This window comes from Trichomycterus rosablanca, chromosome 2 (genome assembly GCF_030014385.1).
Source record: "Trichomycterus rosablanca isolate fTriRos1 chromosome 2, fTriRos1.hap1, whole genome shotgun sequence".
NCBI classification, from domain to species: Eukaryota; Metazoa; Chordata; class Actinopteri; order Siluriformes; family Trichomycteridae; genus Trichomycterus; species Trichomycterus rosablanca.
Window position 1 is genome coordinate 3,575,232 of NC_085989.1, and position 23,350 is coordinate 3,598,581.

At 39.6% G+C, this 23,350-nt stretch overlaps 2 protein-coding genes across 2 annotated transcripts; both read left to right on the forward strand.

The window, feature by feature from the left end:
- Positions 1–752: 752 nt before the first annotated feature.
- marcksl1b (MARCKS-like 1b) lies at positions 753–3,227 on the forward strand. Its single transcript, XM_062989641.1, has 2 exons — positions 753–1,045; positions 1,920–3,227. Exons 1-2 carry the CDS (start codon positions 950–952, stop codon positions 2,466–2,468), a joined length of 645 nt encoding a protein of 214 aa, XP_062845711.1. The 5' UTR covers positions 753–949; the 3' UTR covers positions 2,469–3,227.
- Positions 3,228–10,450: 7,223 nt separating this feature from the next.
- On the forward strand, positions 10,451–22,843 carry hdac1 (histone deacetylase 1). The gene is made up of 14 exons (XM_062989653.1): positions 10,451–10,538; positions 13,078–13,190; positions 13,889–14,006; positions 15,015–15,089; positions 15,225–15,363; positions 16,391–16,532; positions 19,072–19,164; positions 19,253–19,361; positions 19,464–19,604; positions 19,736–19,844; positions 19,934–20,061; positions 20,192–20,338; positions 22,070–22,118; positions 22,242–22,843. The coding sequence occupies exons 1-14, from the start codon at positions 10,487–10,489 to the stop codon at positions 22,267–22,269; spliced, it is 1,443 nt and encodes a 480-aa protein (XP_062845723.1). The 5' UTR covers positions 10,451–10,486; the 3' UTR covers positions 22,270–22,843.
- Positions 22,844–23,350: the final 507 nt, after the last annotated feature.

Consider the following 23,350-nt stretch of genomic DNA (forward strand, 5'->3'; position numbering starts at 1 on the left):
TATAAGGACCTGGGTTTAAACCTGGCCTCTGGTAGGGTATACCCTGCGACCCTGATCAAAATGAAGTTGTTCCATGTATTTTGTTCTAAAAACACAAGAGACACCCTAATCTTTAGCAGCCCCACCCAGCACCCTAGTGCCTCGCAATAGTTTTCTCCACTTTTTATTTGATATGGTTCTAATAGTAAACAGATTATTTTATATATTTCTTATCATTGGAATCATATTAACAGAATTTACATTTATTTACTGTATTCATGCATTCACCTATAATGTAATCTATGTAATCATTGTTATATTTTAAATAATCAGATAGTTTATTGATTCTAAAAGCATTTTATTTTCTTGTGTCGCATTTGTAGTCTTTTATTTATTCATTTGTATTAATGTGCTGATTCTGTGTATTTTTTGACCATTTATTAAGCCAAATCTGTTTGGTCACAGGCTAGTTTTGTAGCTGACTTGTTTGGATAGTTTGGATGATGAACACTTTCTTTATGCATTATGACTATTCAGCTCATATTCTGAATTTCCACAATTAGTTGATTTTTATTTTCAGCGGTTCAACAGGTCCATCACCAATCACTTCACCTCCATGGTTTTCCCCGCTTTCATATTGACCACGTAGGCTGGACCCACAGAAGGGAGGTTCTTCGTTTTGATTGGCTGTCGAATCTGTGCCACACCCCTGGGTGGAGCCAGTGTTATCTTCAAGCGCAGTTGAACTAGTATTGGTTTAGTAGTAGCGACGGACGGAGCGGAGCTGTGAACTCCTCCTGTGTTATTATTACTAGAGTAGCTCTGCATTTTATTACAGGAAAAACAAACCCAGCCTGGTCGCGCTGATTTTGGATTCACTCGACGCCTGTTGGTGGATTTACTTGCATTTTGCCTAATTGAGGCTTTTTTTTGTTGAATTTCAACTAAAAACACCCAAAAGAAGAGCAGGATGGGATCCCAGGCATCTAAGGGAGGAGTGACCGCCGAGGGAAAAGCCGCCGCTGATGCATCCGCCGACCCGGCTGCTGCCAAGACTAACGGACAGGTGGGCATCCGGTACCCGACACACCCACCCAGATCAGTGCCAGGAGCGCCTGCCTTGTGTTTGCTGTGTGCGCTTAGATTAGTGGAAACAATTAAATCTGGTTTTAAAAACTAGATTTCAATAAAATTATTATTTAAAGTCCGTTTTTCGATGCGTAAATCGATGCGTTTTTTGGATATGCGCACTTGCTCGGTCTCTTGTTGCACGATTTTTGATCGCGATTGAATTTTTCTTTTTAAAAAAAACCCTCTAAATTATGACTTATGAACATATCATGGATGATTGGAATATACACACATATATGATATCTTATATTAATTATAAGAATTTCGTCATTCGACGTGAGTGCGCTCCAGACGCACAAAAACGCGCAATTCCTCTTTCACTGCCAAGAGATTAAGAAATCGTTCGATTGATTTCCTTAGGATGTATTTTTGTCCTTTTTTCAAACGAAATTCTATATTAGTGATGCTGAAAATGTGGATATCTATATTGAATACGCGTAATTCCATTGTTCCACTGTTAATGCTCAGACGCACCAGGTGGTCCAGTAGTTTAAAATTCTTAAAAAGGCAAAAATGCATTATTTCATTCTAGACATGTCTAGACATGCGAGTTTAATCCGTAGATAGTAAAAAAAATCTGAAACAAAACGCGTTAAAAATCGTCGATCGATTTTCGCAGTCCTTTGTCTGGACGCGCCGTCTGATGGCGCGTCGGTCGGTGGTCCGTGTGGCACGTTCGCCCCCGTCTGACCACTCGTAGTACTGCAAGGCGTAACCTGCCAGACCGTCTTTGTGTCGAGACATTCGAAGTCTACATCATACCCTACATGTCTCCAGTTGGATTAAATGTATTTTATGATCTATTCCAGGAGAACGGACATGTCAAGACGAACGGAGACGTGTCTGTCAAGACAGAGGGCGACTTGGCAGAGACCAACGGCTCAGCCGAGGCAGCCAAGGATGCCGAAGCGGGATCTGGAGATGCCATTGAGCCAGCTCCAGCCACCGAGGGTGAGGGCACCAAGCCTGAAGGCGAGGCAGACAAGGAGACCGGCAAAAAGAAGAAAAAGAAGTTCTCCCTGAAGAATTCATTCAAATTCAAGGGGCTGTCACTGAAGAAAAACAAGAAGGCAAGCACCGAGGTGAAAGAGGAGGCTGTGAAGGAGGAGGAGAAGAAAGAGGAGAAACCGACCGAGAACGGAGCGGCCGAGGAGAAAAAGGAGGAGGAGGCCAAGTCGGAGGAGAACGCAGCTCCTGCTCCTGCTGAGACCCCCAAAACCGAGGAGGCTCCACCCAAAACCGAGGAGGCCGCTGCCCCCAAGGAGGAGGCAGCTCCTGCCACCACTCCTGCCGCTGAGCCCACAAAACCTACAGAGGAGACTGCCTCGACGCCTGCAGCGTCTGAACAGAAGGAGTAATTGTGCATCACAAGGAACTGTTGTGAACTGTTTTTCAAGAAAAAAAAATCTATATATATATTTATATATATATGTGTATATGTATACATATGTATATATACATGGATATATGTATATGTATATATACACATGTATGTTGAAAAAGAGACTCCTCGTGCCACTTTCTTCAAGATCAATGAAACAAAACGACAGACTAGATCCACTTTCACCTCCCTATAAATGGCTCAAAGATCTGGGACTTGAATTTAGGCCGTCACCGATTAGCAGGAGCAAGAGCACCAGAATGAAATGAAGAACCGGCATCTGTCAATCCCACCACCACAGAGATGCTGAGATAATAAAGCAAGATGTGCCGGATAAATATCACCACATGTAATGACTGTTAAAATAGAAAAAAAGATGAAAAAAGACTCGCCAACTTTCTACATTTTAACCCAAATTTAAGTATTTTGTGGTGTATAGAGAACCATTTTAAATATCCAGAAGGCTTTGTCTTGTTTGAGAGCGCATTTTAATTTTTATCTTGGCTGAAACTCACATACACATACATGATACACACATTTGAGCTTGCTATGTTCACACATTTGAAGTTAAAAAAAAAAGAAGCAGAATTGTTATGTGTTAAATGTGAGCCTTGATCTGCTTTTTTCGTCTCTGTAAATAAATTGGACCAATTTTGTTCTTTATTTTGCTAATGTTGAAAGATGTTACTGGTTTTATTGTAAAGTTGATAATGGTAAATAAATGTTGGTTACCTAATGAAGGCTTGTATGTGTTTTTGTCTTAGTTGTATGAGCTAGGGAAGCTAAGTAATATATAATAAATATATAAATATAAACATACCATTATATTTGACAATAAGTAATCAGTCCAAAATAAATAATCATTCATTGGCTGTTTTATCACCAGTAAAACATTGCTGGTCAGGGTCGCGGTGGATCTGATTCATTGAGCGAAAGGTAGGAAACACCCTGGACAGGTCACCACAGGGCAGACATTCTTATTATAAAGTTTAAAACGAATGCTACCATTTTTATTGATCCCAGAAATAAGTCCAGACCAGTCAGTTTGGGGTGGTGGGAATAGGTAGACTCACTATGTACATCATTACAAACCAGCATAAACAATCAGCTGGGTTTTCTTAAATAAATAACAATATATTAATATTTGACAGCACTATAATGATAGTATATAGTATTTACATGTAGGCATTTGGACACACATTTGCGTTCCACATTTATTCACTCGTTTACACCTAAAGGCATTTCAGAGCAAAAAATCCACTTAATTTAGGTGCAATGGAATTAAAGTACACAAAAGACACCCACAAGAATACAGGATAAAATGTGCCAAACTCCTTACAGACCGGAAACCAGGGAGGTCCAAGAGGAGGAGGTTCAAACCCAGTTTTTGGACATTTGTTGCTGTGTATGACGTATTAATTTATTAATCTAAGTCATAGAAATCAGGTATTTAGGTAATTTGAGGACACAGTGGAAGACCAGAGAGATTGGATACTGCACAGTAACATGGGTTCTGAGAACCCTGTGAGGACTTGCATGTTCTGCTCATGTGGGTTTTGGAAGGTGGATTGGGTGTTCTAAATTGTGTTGCACTGTGATAGTGCCCTGTCCACTTTTCTCTATAATTTACATTACACATGTAGATGTGTAGCTAATTAGAGAGCAATGATTGAGGGATTGGGGTTGAAGGGTCAAAAAGCAGCAACTTGGTGGTGGTGGGGCTTAAATTAGCAAGCTTCCGATTGCTAGTCCAGTACCTTAACCACTGAGCTACCTCTGTCCAATAATTTATATATAATATTGTAAAACATTAAAAATATTCAAATTAAATCAATGAAATTGTCTTACAGCTTACTATTTATATTATATTAGCTTTGCTACCCACATAAATTGATTCTACTGAAGGTCAAAGATGTGTGATATTGATATAAAATGTGTATGTTTGCTCCTGGTAGTTTAAGGTAGATCTACCCAAAAGTGTCTGGCCATGTGAAATTTCTCCAAGGAAAGGAAACTTCTTTATAAAATGTCAAAAGATCCCAGAAAAAAAAACATCTGATGACCTTCAGACAGCTCTAACTTTAGAGACAGACTTAGACTTTATTAAATAACACCTAGATCATTTTCTAGCATTTTGGGCTCATATTCAAGTTAACAAGGTTGTCATTATATTTTTTTTAAAAAGCAAATACTGTTTAATATAAGAAACGCTGACTAATATTTCAAACATGCTGGTGGTGGTGTGATGGTGTGATGAGGATTTGCTCTACCAGAACATGGACGACTTCGTCTTATTAAAAAAACAATGAATTCCAACCTCGGTTTAAAAAGAAATCTTGAGGTAAGGGTAAGCCTGAAGTGTTGAAGTGTCCCAAAGTCCTAACCTGAACCCTACAGAGATGCTACGGTAAGACCTTGAAATGTGTCTGATCTGAAGGAGCTGAAATTGCTCCACAGTGCAGTAAAAGACTAAAGCAAAATAATAAAAAATTTGTGTAGCTGTGGTCATAACATTTTTTTGAGGTTTTATGGAGGTTGAATATGTTTCTATTCAAAAACCCTTTACTAAAGACTGAGGGTCCTAATGTAGCCATGTGTGTACGTACTTGTATGCATGTGCATGTGTATATACTGTATATGTGTATGTATTTGAATATGTGAATGTGTGTATGTGTATACATATATACAGTGTATCACAAAAGTGAGTACACCCCTCACATTTCTGCAGATATTTAAGTATATCTTTTCATGGGACAACACTGACAAAATGACACTTTGACACAATGAAAAGTAGTCTGTGTGCAGCTTATATAACAGTGTAAATTTATTCTTCCCTCAAAATAACTCAATATACAGCCATTAATGTCTAAACCACCGGCAACAAAAGTGAGTACACCCCTGAAGTGTCAATATTTTGTGTGGCCACCATTATTTCCCAGAACTGCCTTAACTCTCCTGGGCATGGAGTTTACCAGAGCTTCACAGGTTGCCACTGGAATGCTTTTCCACTCCTCCATGACGACATCACGGAGCTGGCGGATATTCGAGACTTTGCGCTCCTCCACCTTCCGTTTGAGGATGCCCCAAAGATGTTCTATTGGGTTTAGGTCTGGAGACATGCTTGGCCAGTCCATCACCTTTACCCTCAGCCTCTTCAATAAAGCAGTGGTCGTCTTAGAGGTGTGTTTGGGGTCATTATCATGCTGGAACACTGCCCTGCGACCCAGTTTCCGGAGGGAGGGGATCATGCTCTGCTTCAGTATTTCACAGTACATACTGGAGTTCATGTGTCCCTCAATGAAATGTAACTCCCCAACACCTGCTGCATTCATGCAGCCCCAGACCATGGCATTCCCACCACCATGCTTGACTGTAGGCATGACACACTTATCTTTGTACTCCTCACCTGATTGCCGCCACACATGCTTGAGACCATCTGAACCAAACAAATTAATCTTGGTCTCATCAGACCATAGGACATGGTTCCAGTAATCCATGTCCTTTGTTGACATGTCTTCAGCAAACTGTTTGCAGGCTTTCTTGTGTAGAGACTTCAGAAGAGGCTTCCTTCTGGGGTGACAGCCATGCAGACCAATTTGATGTAGTGTGCGGCGTATGGTCTGAGCACTGACAGGCTGACCCCCCACCTTTTCAATCTCTGCAGCAATGCTGACAGCACTCCTGCGCCTATCTTTCAAAGACAGCAGTTGGATGTGACGCTGAGCACGTGCACTCAGCTTCTTTGGACGACCAACGCGAGGTCTGTTCTGAGTGGACCCTGCTCTTTTAAAACGCTGGATGATCTTGGCCACTGTGCTGCAGCTCAGTTTCAGGGTGTTGGCAATCTTCTTGTAGCCTTGGCCATCTTCATGTAGCGCAACAATTCGTCTTTTAAGATCCTAAGAGAGTTATTTGCCATGAGGTGCCATGTTGGAACTTTCAGTGACCAGTATGAGAGAGTGTGAGAGCTGTACTACTAAATTGAACACACCTGCTCCCTATGCACACCTGAGACCTAGTAACACTAACAAATCACATGATATTTTGGAGGGAAAATGACAAGCAGTGCTCAATTTGGACATTTAGGGGTGTAGTCTCTTAGGGGTGTACTCACTTTTGTTGCCGGTGGTTTAGACATTAATGGCTGTATATTGAGTTATTTTGAGGGAAGAATAAATTTACACTGTTATATAAGCTGCACACAGACTACTTTTCATTGTGTCAAAGTGTCATTTTGTCAGTGTTGTCCCATGAAAAGATATACTTAAATATCTGCAGAAATGTGAGGGGTGTACTCACTTTTGTGATACACTGTATATATATATATATATATATATATATATATATATATGGCTATATTGGCCTCATTGTGCAATATTGTCACGTCACTTTAATATTTAATAATTTAATTACTATTCAATCTTTACACTGAAACTATACCTCACGCATAGTGTAAAATACAATAAATACTCAGTTGTAGTTTTTCTGTTTGCTTTTGTTTTGTTTTGGACTGTTAATTATTTGTTGTATTGTGCTACTGGGTCTTTAATTTCCTTTGGGATCAATAAAGTGTATGTCTGTCTGTCTGTCTGTCTATCTATCTATCATTTACTTAGTACCATGTACTGGCCAACACTACTCTTCGATTGGCGTTCTGTTTTCCTGACAGACCCTGATCAGCATGAAGCAATTCCTGAAAATGATGGATATGAATAAATATGAGTATGAGAAGAACATTTCTTAGCAAAGCTTGACCCCGTGTATTACATTTATCAATGAGAAGTGACTCCAGTTACCAGATTATACTTGCATGGTGAACCTAAATGTTAATAAAATATAGATATAGAAAGGAGATAGCTTTGGTCTCTAAACATTCACCTACAATTAGTGCTAACATGAAATGTGTTCATCAACGCCCAACACTACTCTTGTCTCGTTTAATTACTTTTTTAGATTAGAAATGTCTTTTGTATTTATTATACTGTGTATATTGTATTGTCTTGCACTTTTTGTCTATGTTGCACCCTGGTCCATGTTGTCAATATATACTTGTATACAGCTAAAATGACAATAAAGCCTCTCTTCAACTCTTGAACTTGAACTCTTTATTTCTTGTTCATGTTTTATAATGTTGTTTTTACGTTATGCAATAGTCTGTGTTCTTCCATTCAAAATCATTGTGTGATAAATATGCAATACCTAATGTATAAATATTCACAAAATAGCATCTAATACAAATTTCATTGTGGGTATTTGTTCAGATTTATTCATGACTAGCTGTCTGAAATCACTGTTTTATAAATGATTGTTGTTTTTGCAGTGCTGTGCCATTTGTATTCATGAAATTCATGTTCATCCTCATATGCTGGCAGATTCTCGCAGTCTTGTTACCATTTGCTCGAATAACATGCTGCTATTTTAAACAGCTTTTTATCGTCCTGTCTTGTAAACATCATTTTCCGATTAGTCCTCGATGTGTTCATGGAATATGGGCATACATCGCCACCAGGTGTTGGTTAGCTGAAATGCTACGTGCTAATTGCTAATCTGTATTTTAAATAAAGAAAGAATTTATGAAGACTTATTCAAATTTATGCTTGAATATTAGTAAGACATGATAAGCTTTATTCATTACATTCATATATTTAAGTTTACATCAGTATTTTAATTAACATTACTGTGAGATGTTAAGAAGGCTAAACAGCTAGTGTGGGTACAATACAATGCCAGATTTCCAGAAACTACACATTCGACCCCCTTTCTTTTTTGCTACTGTATCTGCCTGTGTGGAGTTTGGCATATTCTCTCCATGTGAGATTTCTTCAGGCATTTTGTTTATCTCTACCCTTATTCCACAAAAATGCAGTAGTTAAATTGGCTGCTAAGACCCAAATGTGAGTGATGGATTGGTGTTTTGTTTTCCTGACAAAGACCCTGATCAGCATGAAGCAATTCTTGAAAATGAAGGTATGAATAAAGATGAGTATGAGAAGAACATTTCCTAGCAAAGCTTTGTCGACCCCCTGTATTACATTTCTCAATCAAAACTGACCCCCCCAGTGACCAGACTTTGCTTGCATGGTGAACCTAAATGTTTATAAAATACAAATATAGAAAGAAAATAGCCCTGGGCTCTAACTGTACACCTACAACCATTTAAAATTCCCAACAACACTGCTGCACCTGATACACTCGTAACAGAACAACACACACACCACCATGTTAGTATCATTGCAGTGCTGAGAATGGCCCACCACCCAAACATCATCTGGTCCCTTGGGTATGAGGGAGCAGGGGACAAAGTATACAAGTCAGTAACTGTACACCCACAAATTTTATCTGTTTTATAGGTATAGCATACAAAATAATAAATGGATGTAAATATAAAATAGATTTACTTAATACTAGACCATTTAATGCTTATTCGGCAGAGGGTTGAAATAAATTGATCAATGGCGTAGAACATTAACAGCACTGTAGACGTACACAGATCAGTGTATTTAAATAACAGCGTTCAGTGTAAATCAGTTACACCGTTCATCATTGCTCTATTGGAACCTGATACAGACTAAAAAACAGATCAGCCAGTTTCATCTTAAGGAATATTGATTAGTTATGTCTACAAAAAATGATTCAGTGCATGGATTTGTATACTTCATTTCATTTAATTATCACTTATATCCTAGTCCGGTTCACCGTGGATCCGGTTTCTCCAGAATCACTGGGCGCAATGCAGTAACACACCAAAGGACAATACAGGCCCTCAGCTACCCGCAGGCACAGCCATCATGCCTGTATGTATGGGATTCAAACCCTGGATTCCAGCAGTAGTGGGTTAGGTTTCCTCCGGGTGCTCCGACTTCCTCCCACAGTCCAAAGACATGCAAGTGAGGTGAATTGGAGATACTAAATTGTCCAGGACTGTGTTCGATGTAACCTTGTGTGAACTGATGAACCTTGTGTAATGAGTAACTACCGTCTCTGTCATGAATGTAACCTGTGTAAGTATAAAACATGACGTTAAAATCCTAATAAACAAACAAACAAACAAATACAAGCAGGGCAATTCACTTCCTCGCATCTTGGGTAAATTTAAAGCAGCCGATTTACCTTCTGTATGAGATAAACAAAGTTAATCTCCCCCAGGGTCGCGGTGGGTCCGCTGCCACCAGGAAACACTGGATGCAAGACAGAAACGCACACTGGACAAGTCACTTTTGAAAACACGCATGGCAGCGTGTGGCAGCATTAAAAAGAGAGATGAAGCATGACTGTACAAACTGATTAGGCGAGCTGGAGCAGTGGTTGGCATTGAACTGGAACCACTGGTAACAGTGGCAGAAAAGAGGACACTGTGTAAACTCTATTCCATCATGGACAATTTCAGTCACCCACTGCATACAGTGGTCATTAAACAGAGGAGCATGTTTAGTGACAGGCTGCTGTCACAGAGATGCTCCACGGACAGGCTTAGAAGCTCCTTCATACCCAGAGCCATTAGGCTCTACAAGTCCACCAGGCAGGGACGGCTGGCTGTAGCTAAAGACTGAGGGTCCTAATGTAGCCATGTGTGTACGTACTTGTATGCACAAGCATGTGCATGTGTATGTATATATATATATATATATATATATATATGTATTTATATATGTACTGTATTTATACTGTATATGTGTATGTACAGTATATATCCATATCGATCTATCTATCTATCTATCTATCTATCTATCTATCTATCTATTTTGGGAGGTTCGAAATTCCACGTGGACGCGCGGAGAACATGCCAAACTCCAACAATAGACATGGGAGAAGTTTGACCGAGCAGCAGCTTAAAGTAATTGATAAACCAGCGTGGTGATCTGATTGGCTTAGACACACAGAAGTCCCGCCCCAGGCGGGAAAGCTGTAATATGATTGGTTGAGATCCGCCGCTCTGTGTCTGAGTCGAGGAGCAGAAAGAGCGGCGCTATCAGACAGCGAGTGTGTGCAGCTAAAATGGCGCTGACTTCGCAAGGAACAAAGAAGAAAGTTTGCTATTATTATGATGGTAGGAAACGCCGTTTAGAAACATTAATTCATATTCAGTTCGGCGCTGTAACAAAAGTGTGCAGTTTTCTTCAGTATAGCGCTGTAAAGTGCGTTTTATTTTGCTTCTGTAGTTGCAGATTTGATTGTAAGCGGCGGCTAGCCGGTTAGCATGTTTTAGCAAGTTAGCATTATGCGGCTAACCAGCTAGTTAGCATTTAAAGCTACAAATAACGAGTGTGTTTTTGTTTATCGTGCTTTTTAATTTTCACACGCTTTAAAAACTACAATACAGGTTCTGTCGTCTTGTTTAGTTGTATCGTGAATATTAGAAGTGCTTATAGCTGGTTCACGACTAGCACGCATGCACAAGAGAATAGTTAGCAGGTTAGCATAATTGATTTCGCCAAGTTCAATGGAAGTGATGCTGTGCGTTTATTAAATCACTTCAGTGTGGATTTTTAACATTTAATATTCGTGTGCTTATTATTTACTTATTTTGTTTAGTTTGTGCAGCCTTTTCCCGGTAAATTCAGTGTTAAAAAAGCACAAGCTATAAAAACCAACCAAGTCAAAAGTTTACATACACTTGTAAAGGATGTGTGTCATGATCTGTATTTTTAAATAATTTCCAGACTCCTTTTTTTCGGTCACTGAATAAAACACACATTTTTCCAATAAAAAAAAGGCACTTTTTTTTTTAAGTTTGTAGTGCCACCCCCCCCCCCCCCCCCAACGCTCGGTTTAAAATATACAAACACACAATACATTGGTATATAAAGTTAAATAACTCTTAAACTAAACTCTAATAACTAAATCTAACTCCTTCTATTTCCATGTCAGTGATTAACTGTAGTTTGTGACTTCTCAGTGTCCATATAATTAGGTTTAGATTTGACTGCGCCCATCACAAAGCACTGGTGCAAGAGTCAAGTAAGTTTATTATTTTAAGGTGGTGATTTGGAGGCAGGGGTTTCTATCTCAAACAACAGCCTTTAAGTCTGTGATGCTGTGATGTTACCCCCCCCCCCCCCCCCCCCCCCCCCATGTTCCAGCAGCTTCTGATTCATAAGTGTTGGTTCTGACTATGGCTGCAGCTATCGGTTATTTTTGTAATCGAGTATTCTATCGATTATTCCAGCGGTTAATCGAGTAATCGGATACTTTTGCTTAAAATAAATACATATAAGATTGAATAAGACGTCTCTTAAACTGTACATTTTTAATCCTTGCATACAGGACAGTTTAAAGAGAACATTACTAAAATGCAAAAACAAAAATAAATCGTATCACTTTTAAAATGTATACAGTTTGCGTTATCAAATCTCGGCTGTGTTTCAAATTGCTACTTTCATACTGAACAGTACGCAGGAGCGGGGAGTGTGTTAAAATAGGTAGTGTTCATTTATCTGTACGTGAAAAGTACCTGGTTTAAGTCCTGTTAGGTTCCGGATGCAGCCCTCGGCTTCTTCACGTCACCTGCCCACAGCGTGAACACGTTGTGAAAGTAAAAGTCATCAGTGCAAAACACCATGAACTGTATATAGTTGTATGGATTAAACGATGCCTCGATGCGTGTTGCATGTTCTCCCTGTGTCTGTGTGGGTTTCCTCCGGGTGCTCCGGTTTCCTCACACAGTCCAAAGACGTGCAAGTGAGGTGAACTGGAGATACGTCCGTGACTGTGTTCGATATAACCTTGTGAACTGATGAATCTTGTGTAATGAGTAACTACCGTTCCTGTCATGAATGTAACCAAAGTGTAAAACATGACGTTAAAATCCCAAAAAAACAAAATAAACACACATACTGACCCTTATGATTTTCTCTTAGATTATGGTGACAGTTGAGGTTTTCTTTTGGACCTTGGCAAGAGACCACTGTTCAATGTACTTTTTAATGGATTCAGTCAAACTAATCCCATTTAGTACCAAAAAAGACAGAACCATTCAAATCTCACATCTCCTGTGGCTGTATTTAATCTTTTGACTTGTGGGACTGTGTATTGAAATGACCAGCATGGTAAAAAAAACTTTGCAGGAAGTGGAGCTGCTTTGTGAACTGTTCAGCAATTTGAATAAAGTAATAACAGTGATTCAATAAGTGATGTGTCCAACAGGTTAAAGTGAAAAACAGTTAAACATGATCAATATTAACAATACAAAGGTCACAATATTAATCATGTCATATGACCAGTTTGTTGGAATATTGTGTTACGGTAGACATTGGACAGTTGGCACTATGTTGAGAGGATGCAGCAATTTGCCTTCAGATTCCGTTTTAATCCATTTTAATCCAAACTGGCACAACTGTATAGATCCAAAAATGTACTCGCTGTGCAGTCCGATAAAGTGAAAGTGTACATTTTATATTTTATGTCTGGTCACAGTTGCGAATGTGGGGAAAATACTGAATTGAAGATGTTGTTTTTGATTTTTAATTTAATTGACCTGTTATGATGATTTACATACTTTTCAGGGTTTTGATATAGACAGTATTGTTTATCAGATCTATAAATGTGACATTCTTTTTTTTTTTTTTTTTTTACCGTCTCTTTTGCAGGTGATGTTGGGAATTATTACTACGGACAGGGCCATCCCATGAAGCCCCACCGCATCCGCATGACCCACAATCTTCTCCTGAACTATGGCCTCTATAGGAAGATGGAGATCTATGTAAGACATGGAAATGTTTTTCTTTTATTAGATGTTCGTGGGTTGCCCACTTAGTGAGTGTAGAACCGGAGTCATCTGTTGGGACTTGATTCTTTAAAGAAAGCTCAGTGAAATGGTCTGAACCAGTATAAATGCAGCTAAAATATTGGGCTGTGTCCCAAACTGTATGCCACCCTATACCTGATAGTATTACATTTACATTTTTGGCATTTAGCAGACACTTTTTTTTTTAATCCAAAGCGACTTACAATTGTGACTGAATACATTGCAAGCAATCTAGGGTCAAGGGCCCAACAGTGGCAGCCCGGCAGAGGCGGGGCCCGAACCACCTACCTTCCGACCACTAGTCCTAGACAGTTAAATGGGAGGACAAAAACAGACATGTGACATGTTTCATATTTTGATGGGGCAGTAGCCCAGCGATTAAGGTACTGGACTAGTAAGCAGAATGTGGCCGGTTCAAACCCAACCACCGCCAGGCTTTTTTTTTTTTTTAAATAAATCGGTACTTTAGTCACATGTACAATTTTTGCCTATTTCCCCCAGAGGCATTAAAAGTGCATGCTGATAGAAAATCGCAGTGTGTGACCCTTTATTGCCGATGGGTTGTATAATGTGTGTGACACTAATCACAAGAAAACTCGAGCACAAAAGTTCGAGTCGTGTAATGTAATATTTTTGTGTGTGTTTGCTAACAGAGACCTCACAAAGCCAGCGGTGAAGAGATGACCAAATATCACAGTGACGACTACATCAAGTTCCTTCGTTCGATCCGCCCGGACAACATGTCTGAGTATAGCAAGCAGATGCAGAGATGTGAGTGATTTACCCTGTGTGATCATAGTCTCACTTAACTTTGTATGTTTCATTTCTAGTTTGTAGTAGGGGCAGGTGAGAATTTGCATCCCTAAAAACGAATAGTTGGTGGGTGATTACAATAAACTGACAGATATTCTGTTGTCATGTATAATAACCTCATATATTTGTTACTGGTGTGTAGGACATCACTCAACCCTACAATAAAACAGTGAATTTTAGAGGCTGTTAGAAAATAAAGTGTTAAAAACATTTTATTAACAATAATTATTAAACAAAAGCCTTCCTACATACACAGAGCAGAATTTGGTACCATTCATTATTAGTTACTTAAATATAAAAGTTGTAGCTGTCACTGTATCAGACAGAGGGAACATTGAGTAAGGGAGAAAAAGGAAGTTATTCTTTTGTGAAATTACACCTACAAAATACAACACTTGAAATAAAGAAGGAAAGAATAATTTAAGATTTAAGGGAAATATACTTGTATTTATAACAAAAAAGAGCATTTAAGACATTAGAAGGGTTAGGTAAGGGGGGGGGGTTTGAAGGTCTGGCACAGATTAATTCTATTTACATTATTTCTTATGGGAAAAATAGGTTTAACTAACGAAGATTTTGACTTAAGAACAGCCCTTCAGAACCTATTAAATTTGTAAGTCAAGGGTCCACTGTACTGATGCCCATGTTTTGGAATGGATTGTCCACCTAGCTCATGGCCGTGTTCACATACTTTTGACCATAGTGTATCTGTGTAACCTAAAAAATGTATGACTAATTGGCTTTTGTGTTAATTTTATATATTATGAACCTCAACTGATCTATTACTATGCCAGGTTTAATTTAACATGATGAATGTCAGATGCAGCTGTGAGTAATTTACCAAAATATCCCGTTTAATACCAACAGGCTGATTCTGTAGTGAAGCATTTTCAGGTGGCAACAACAATATGCTTTGTTCTGCTTCAGCAGCTTTTCTGTTAATAAAATACTTTATATTTTGGTCAGTTAACGTCGGAGAAGACTGTCCTGTGTTCGATGGCCTATTTGAATTCTGTCAGCTTTCAACCGGCGGCTCAGTCGGTAAGTACATTCGTGCACGAGCGCCCGAGATTGTGTTTTTATTTATTCATGAAACCTTATTACACGTCCTAGCAGAAAACGAGAACATTCGGGTGATCGATGGCTGTGTGTTTAATTGTGTTTTTCCGTGTCCAGCTGGTGCTGTGAAACTCAACAAGCAGCAGACGGACATTGCCATCAACTGGGCGGGTGGCCTTCACCACGCCAAGAAGTCAGAGGCGTCTGGTTTCTGCTACGTCAACGACATCGTTCTGGCCATCCTGGAACTGCTCAAGTAAGTCCTTCGAGTCCCCTAACCCTCAATTATGTAAAGATAAATGTATTATTTACAAAAATATAAAGTTAAAATATTTATAAACTATACAGGGGACGGGATACCCTGTAGAAACACTAACGTTTATTAGGATTGGCCTAGTGGATAGAGCTTTGGGCCATTCGGAAGGTTTTGGGGTCTGAATTTTGGCTCTGCCGTGCAGCCACTGTGTCCATAGTAATAATTCCCAGGTACGCTGGGATACGTGGATAAATAACTATACTGTACTTTACACATGTATATATGTTCAATAAGGGAGCTCCATTACGGGAGTCTGACTGGACGTGACTAATAAGCCACTCGCATTTGATATTGTAAATCTCGTAATGAGAAGCCATAGCCTAGTGGTTAAGGTACTGGACTAGTAACCAGAAGGTCGCTGGTTCAAGCCCCACCACTGCCAGGTTGAGCAAGGCCCTTAACCCTCATTTGCTTAGATTGTAACTGTAATGCAAGTCGCTTTGGATAAAGGCGTCTGCTAAATGCCGTAAATGGATGGATGGAATTTGTTACGACTGACGTAGTGTACCGGGCGGCACGGTCGCTTCACAGCAAGAAGGTCCTGGGTTCGATCCCCAGGTGGGGCGGTCTGGGTTCTTTCTGTGTGGAGTTTGCATGTTCTCCCTGCGTCTGTGTGTGAGGTGAATTGGAGATAAAAAATTGTCCATGACTGTGTTTGATATAAACTTGTGAACTGATGTAATGAGTAACTACTGTTTCTGTCATGAATGTAACCAAAAAGTGTAAAACATGACGTTAAAATTCTAATAAACAAACAATAAACTAACGTAGTATACTTTATTTTTACCATATTACATCCTGTTAACAGATATACTTTGCTGTATAATGGTATAGGTTGCATAGTCTAAAATTAGACTAGAAAGGGTCTGGCAAGCAGTGTTTAATATAAACGACTTATTGAAGGTCTTCTACACCAGCCTGATTCTGTTTGAAGTGAGTGTGTTAAGTCTTTTGTTGGACCCGGCAGGTACCATCAGAGAGTGCTGTATATTGATATCGACATTCACCATGGCGATGGTGTTGAGGAGGCCTTCTATACCACAGACCGTGTCATGACTGTGTCTTTCCATAAGTATGGCGAGTACTTTCCTGGCACAGGTGACCTCAGAGTGAGTGTCCTTTTATTACTATTATTTATTTTATTCACGTTTTACTGTCGGTCTTTCTAACTGGAGATGGCAGAGTATACTGGTATTACTGTGTCATGTTGAACTAAATGATCGTGATTTAAGTGCTTGATTACAGACATTTAGACCAAAGTACAACAGTGAAACAAAGACTCCAAATGCCGTATACATTAAAAGAACCTCGCACAATATAATACAGAAATAATCTTCAATTTCCTTAAGGATGTAGGACTGAAAACCTTTATATGAAGCAGAAATATATACAAAGCTTTATATAAACTCAGACACGAGGTTCTGTTTAGCTGGATTGAAGTTTAATGAAGGCACAATTGTGGATTCTTACATACAGCATAGAAGCATACTGCAGTAAGAACAACTAAGTAATTTTACATAGGTCTTTTTATACCTCTATCGCCCTCTCCATTGCTAACCCCTCCTCCTCGGAGTCGGACACGAGAGTCATCAGGAGGATGCTTCTCAGATCAGTTAGCCAGAGGAAAAACAAAACAAAATACGGCGAATATCAAAATTCCATCTACAGACTTAAAACCATTAATACATTCCTACATTAAGGAAAAATGGAATTGAAGCGTTGAATGGAACGCTCAGACCGCCAACAAACTCGGAGAAAAGCACCCAAACATCAACACCAAACCAAAAATTCACAGAGGACGACGCATAGCTCAAACCGCATACACAAGATGCAAAATCGGCCACACCAGAGTAACCCACCAATACCTGGTAAAAGGAGAAAACCCACCAACCTGTCAAACACTTACAACTGTAAAACACATCTTGCTAGAATGCCCTAAATACATAAAGGAAAGATAACAAGTGCACATGCCTAAAACCATAAAAGAAACCCTTACCCAAGACAACACAAGAACAGTATTAACCTTCCTCAGAGCCATAAGAATAAAAATGAAAATATAAAATGGACGATGGAAGATAAAAAAAAAAAAGATAGGCAAAAGATATATAATTAAATGACACGTGTTTAACATGGTGTAAAAATCCCAAACAAATAAATAAATACACATGCGTTATTCAAAAATAAGATGCATCTTGGTGCCATAGAGTCTGCTATGTTCTAAATAATTCTGCTCTTGTTGTGTGACAACTTACTTAGATATCTTTTGTTTTTACATCCTTATGTTTACGTTTGCACGTTCTATGTGATTGTTCTCTTTCGTGACCTCAGTCGCAGTGCTCTTAAAACCTTCTTGCTGGATATGTGAAAACCATCTTACACTTTAAATATGTGAAATGCCTTTATATGATTTTATAAGAAGCACCTTACTCATAGTTTTCTATCACAAACTAGTATAAAACAGTACTAAAAATACTTATGTAAACACACAAGTTTGACTTGAGGGATAAAGAACACACCTGCAACCCACTGCACATCTGCTTGCTGACCCACTTCCAAGTTGCAACTACTTAATGAGAATTATGAAGCGCAATGGTGACGTTCTAACACAGATGTTTGTGGGGAAGCCAGTCTTGCTCTAAACACGATCCTGAATGTTTACCTACAAGCTATAGGTCCCAACTTTTTTGAAAATAGTGTTAAATCTCCTGAACCTTAACACACTCTCTATCTACAAAGCCACGTTGATGTAGCACATGCAGAATTGGACCTGGATTTATGTCGAAATAACAATGGACTTAACAGGAAAATACATCACCTAGATTAAAGCATATGTTTCTCTAAATTCCCACTATATTTTCATGCATCAGTGGTACTTCACACATACACTATATGGACAAAAGTACTGGGGCTCCCTTTTTATTTATTGAATTCATGTGTTTTAGCCACAGCATTTGCTGAGTTATAATAAGTCAATTATACAAAGGTTAATATGCATTTAACTTTGCACTAACAGTTTATGGAGGGCTATTTTTTCTTCTATAAGTTAAGTTCTATAAAGACACAAAGAAAAGCTTGGTTTTAAGAAACTGTGATGACCAACATCAGTGCCAAGGCATGGATAACTTAAAGACTCATCTAACTGCAGCATACTTTTCTGCTACGTTTTGGTCTATCAGAGCTTAGGCCTGGAATCTCAATGCATGGTAAAGATTTAGGCTGCATTTCTTTGTGTTTAGTCCAATAAATTACCAAAGTACTTCCAAACCCAATTGGCTGTAATTAACAAACAGTAATTTTCCTGCAAGGCAAGTTTATTTGTATAGCACCTTTCATACACAGTGGCAATTCAAAGTGCTTTACATAGGGAAAAATTAAAAGCATTAAAACATTCCTGAGATCTAGAACCTCAGAAAGACTTCTTGCAAACATTTAGTTACAATTAAGACAACATGAAATTCAAACGAGAGATACAAATTAAGAACATGAAAAATTAAAAGAAAATATTGTAAAATATACCCTACAATTTAGAATGTACAAAAGTTAAATGTGTCATCTTTGGAAATGAGAGGTTGTGCAGCGTTGGTGGATAATGAGCACACACCTGCTTTGGCGCTGGTGATGCTGATGCTGACGTGCTCTTTCTTGCAGGATATCGGTGCAGGGAAGGGTAAATACTACGCCGTAAACTACCCGCTCAGGGATGGAATCGATGACGAGTCTTACGAAGCCATATTTAAACCCGTAAGTCATATTCATTTGATTTTTGTCAAAGGTTTTCAAATGAGTCGAAAAACAAAGTAAATCCTTATATAAAACCTGTGCATTTTAGATTATGGCCAAAGTGATGGAGATGTACCAGCCCAGCGCGGTGGTGCTTCAGTGTGGTGCCGACTCTCTCTCCGGGGACAGACTGGGCTGCTTCAACCTCACCATCAAAGGTCAAAAACAAATCAGACACTGCTCAGCACTGAATGTGTTTTATCTTAGACGCCTCTCTGCTTCAGTTCTGTGTTTTGATTCTTCATGAATTGGTCCTGCAGGTCATGCTAAGTGTGTGGAGTACATGAAGAGCTTCAATCTGCCCTTGTTAATGCTGGGTGGGGGAGGCTACACCATCAGGAACGTGGCTCGCTGCTGGACCTATGAGACCGCAGTCGCCCTAGACAGCACTATACCCAATGGTAAGGATCGTTTCATTCCTCAGAGGCACAAAAGTACTGTAAAATACTGTAAATCAAGGCCTGTTCTGCTGACCTTTTAATCTAAGTTAATATCTGGTACAATGGGCTTTTTTTGTGTGTGCTTAATTTAGAGCTTCCATACAACGATTACTTCGAGTATTTCGGACCCGACTTCAAGCTCCACATCAGCCCTTCCAACATGACCAACCAGAACACGAACGACTACCTAGAAAAGATCAAGTAAGTGTGTCCAGCGTACAAAGCTAAAATGCTCGTCGAATATCAAAACGACGTTTCTAAAACCCACCTCTGTAATTCCCCTCTTTTAGGCAGCGTCTGTTTGAGAACCTGCGCATGCTGCCGCATGCTCCTGGAGTGCAGATGCAGGCAATTCCAGAGGATGCCGTGCAGGAGGACAGTGGGGACGAGGAGGACGAGTCGGACAAGCGCATCCCTAGTGAGTAGCACGTTACTCCCATGCCTGCCTGGCACCTTAGAGGGGAGGGTTCAGTTCGATCATGCCTTTGACTGGAGATTCTGCAATGCTGGTGATTTAATCATGACACGCACACGTTTCGTCTCTGCAGTCCGTGCCCACGATAAGCGGATAGCCTGCGACGAGGAGTTCTCGGACTCTGAAGATGAAGGACAGGGAGGCCGCAGAAACACAGCCAACTACAAGAAGACCAAGCGGGTGAAGACCGAGGAGGAAAAGGATGGAGAGGAAAAGAAAGGTGAGCGTACCGGTACAGCTTAAATGACATGCATAAATGGAATGATTGAATAGTTAGAAGCTACAACACACAGCACAGTTATCTCAATAGATGAATGTAAACCTAGAACATCCAGCGACCGTGCGAGGCTTCATGTTCTGTCTCAAACATGAGAATTCCCGTCTGTGTTTTGACCCCTCCCCTGCGTCCAAGGATTGCTAAGACGCCTCATAGTGCAAATTAACCAGTAAACGTGAGGCACTTGAACGCTACACGAATGGAAAACCGTTAAATCGCTAAAGACAAACCTTACATTCTGAATTTTACATCAAATTGTGTATTAAACAGGGAAAAACTCGTTTCACAGTCTGTGATGCAGTGGATATAGAGGTATTGGAACTGTTTTTGGACTGAACAATGTCAATCCAGCATCAGTACAGATGGTTTATAAAGCCTGGGTTTTTAATGACTGTGTTTGAGTAGTAAGTTGGTTACATGTCATTAAAACTCAAACCTTACACACGGACACCTACTAAAAGGAGAACGGACCCCAAAGTGCTCTCATTGCTCAATTACTTTAACAATTAAACATATTCTATGTGAATGTGAGTTATTTACCCAGGACAGAAATCTATACCTAATTGGATCAGATATAAAAGAATTTTTTAGAAAAACGGCTCCTAAGATTAAAAAATTTCTGAAAAACATAAAACTCAAACATCTCTTGTAATCTTAACCTCTTTAAACATCTTTCGTGTAGTTAAAGTGTTCTGAAAAAGCATACAAATGGCACGCCATAGAGGTGGCTCTAAATACAGAGCTTATAATGGTGATAAAACACAACACAACACACCATGTCATTAAACAGCAGTGTTTAGAATATCAACAGCACTGTATATCATGTAGCAGATCTATATATTAGAGGAATGCATGATCAGACTCGCGCATTCCTAAAGGGATCGTCAAGCAGTTACTTACATTCTAGTTACCTTAGCTTACCAGTGCTGACATTTTGCACTTGCAAGTTCGATTCTCGGCTCTGCAGTAATTGGCTTCTTTATAACTGCTGCAATTAGAAGAAGAATGCCTTTTTTGTCATTCATACATATACAGACGTACAGTATGTGTGTTTGTTTTGTTTTATTAGGATTTTACCGTCATGTTTTACACTTTGGTTACATTCATGACAGGAACGGTAGTTACTCATTACACAAGATTCATCAGTTCACAAGGTTATATCAAACAGTCATGGACAATTTAGTGTCTACAATTCACCTCACTTGCATGTCTTTTGGACTGTGGGAGGAAACCGGAGCACCCGGAGGAAACCCACGGGGAGAACATGCAAACTCCACACAGAAAGGACCCAGAGCGCCCCACCTGGGGATCGAACCCAGGACCTTCTTGCTGTGAGGCGACAGTGCTACCCACTTAGCCACCGTGCCGCCTACAGTATGTGTGTCCCAGCTTGTTTGGAAGCTGGGGTCAGAGCGCAGGGTCAGAGCGCAGGGTCAGCCATCGTACGGCGCCACTGGAGCAGAGAGGGTGAATGGCCTTGCTCAAGGGTCCAACAGTGGCTGCATGGCAACCTTTCAGTTGATAGCCCGAAGCTCTACCCACTAGGCTACCACTGTCTATAACTGGCTGTAACTGCTAACTAACAACAAGTAAACATTTAAGTGGAAATTTGTCTTCCGTTTTGAAACAAATGAACCAAAACTAAACTTTTGTTCCTTGTGTGTGATTCTGCAGATGTGAAGGAGGAGGAGAAAACTCCAGAGGAGAAAATGGACACAAAAGGGTGAGCAGTGTGAATATATTGTCTAAAAACACATGAGAAATGATGCACCTATTTGTTTTACATTTAGAGAATAAAAACATGCTCACTGAGGCACAATATTGATGGACTTTTTCTTTTTTAAAGGCCAAAAGAAGAAATGAAATCAACCTGAGAACCAGAGACGGTCCAAATGGATGCATGAACACACACACAATCTTGGCTTCTGAGCTGAAGACTGTAAATTATTTTCTAGTACTTGTTTTACTATTTGTATCTTAGTGGCAGAATGGTCCTGTTCCCCCCCACCCCATCGCCGATCTGAATTTAAAGTTGTATGTTTATTTTTTAAAGCCCCTTTTTCTCTCCTTTTTGTGCTTTGCATCATTTTTTAGGTAGAAATGTGTAACGGTAGCAGCTGAATAAGACACAGGCAGTTCAGAAAGAGTAACGATGTTCATCAGGAAACGTTTCAGCTCTAAGTTATTCTTAATCACGGACTTGAACGCGCTCGCACAGTAGTTTGTTTTGTATTTCTTTGCCATTTTCTTATCGGGTCTGGTCTGTGTGTGGACACTGGTCCCCAGTGCGGTGTCCTTTACCTCATTTTTAAAGAGAAAGTCGTTCGTTTTAATGCCGGCGTCTGTGTTGATGGCTCCTGGAGCCCGATTTAGCGGTTCCACATTGGGTTTGAAATGTCCATATTATATGCTTTTTTGGTAAAATAAATAAAGAGAATGTTCTCGTGACTTCCTGTGTGTTTTGTGTTTATTGTTAAGATTTATTATCTTTTGGAGACTTGGAGTTACACTGTATGGTCAAAGTATTTGGACACCTGACCATGAGCTTGTTAGACTCAACATTTCATAAACAAATGGTATTAAAATAATGATCTTTTATCATTTGAGAGGGGTGGCACAGCAAAAAGGTCCTTAGTTCGATTCCCAGGTGGAGCTATTCCGGGTCCTTTCTGTGTGGTTTGCATGTTCTCCCTGTGTCTGTGTGGGTTTTCTTCTGGGAGCTCCGGTTTCCTCCCACAGTACAAAGATGTGCAAGTGAGATGAATTGGAGATACAAAATTCTTCATGACTGTTTGAGTTAAACTGATGAATCTTGTGTTACGAGTAACTACCGTTTCTTTAATGAATGTAACCAAAGTGTGTAAAACATGACGTTAAAATCCTAATAAATACATACATTTATCATTTGAGAAGGCTTCCCATAAGACTTTAGTGTGTCTAGGCTGGGCACTGATG

Excerpts from the sequence above, each read along its gene's own strand:
- marcksl1b (XM_062989641.1), top strand. The coding sequence starts at position 950 with ATGGGATCCCAGGCATCTAAGGGAGGAGTGACCGCCGAGGGAAAAGCC. Across the intron at positions 1,046-1,919 it reads CTGCCAAGACTAACGGACAG|GAGAACGGACATGTCAAGAC; the intron begins GTGGGCATCCGG and ends GATCTATTCCAG.
- hdac1 (XM_062989653.1), top strand. The coding sequence starts at position 10,487 with ATGGCGCTGACTTCGCAAGGAACAAAGAAGAAAGTTTGCTATTATTAT. Across the intron at positions 15,364-16,390 it reads GCCATCCTGGAACTGCTCAA|GTACCATCAGAGAGTGCTGT; the intron begins GTAAGTCCTTCG and ends TGGACCCGGCAG. Across the intron at positions 19,362-19,463 it reads CTTCAACCTCACCATCAAAG|GTCATGCTAAGTGTGTGGAG; the intron begins GTCAAAAACAAA and ends TTGGTCCTGCAG.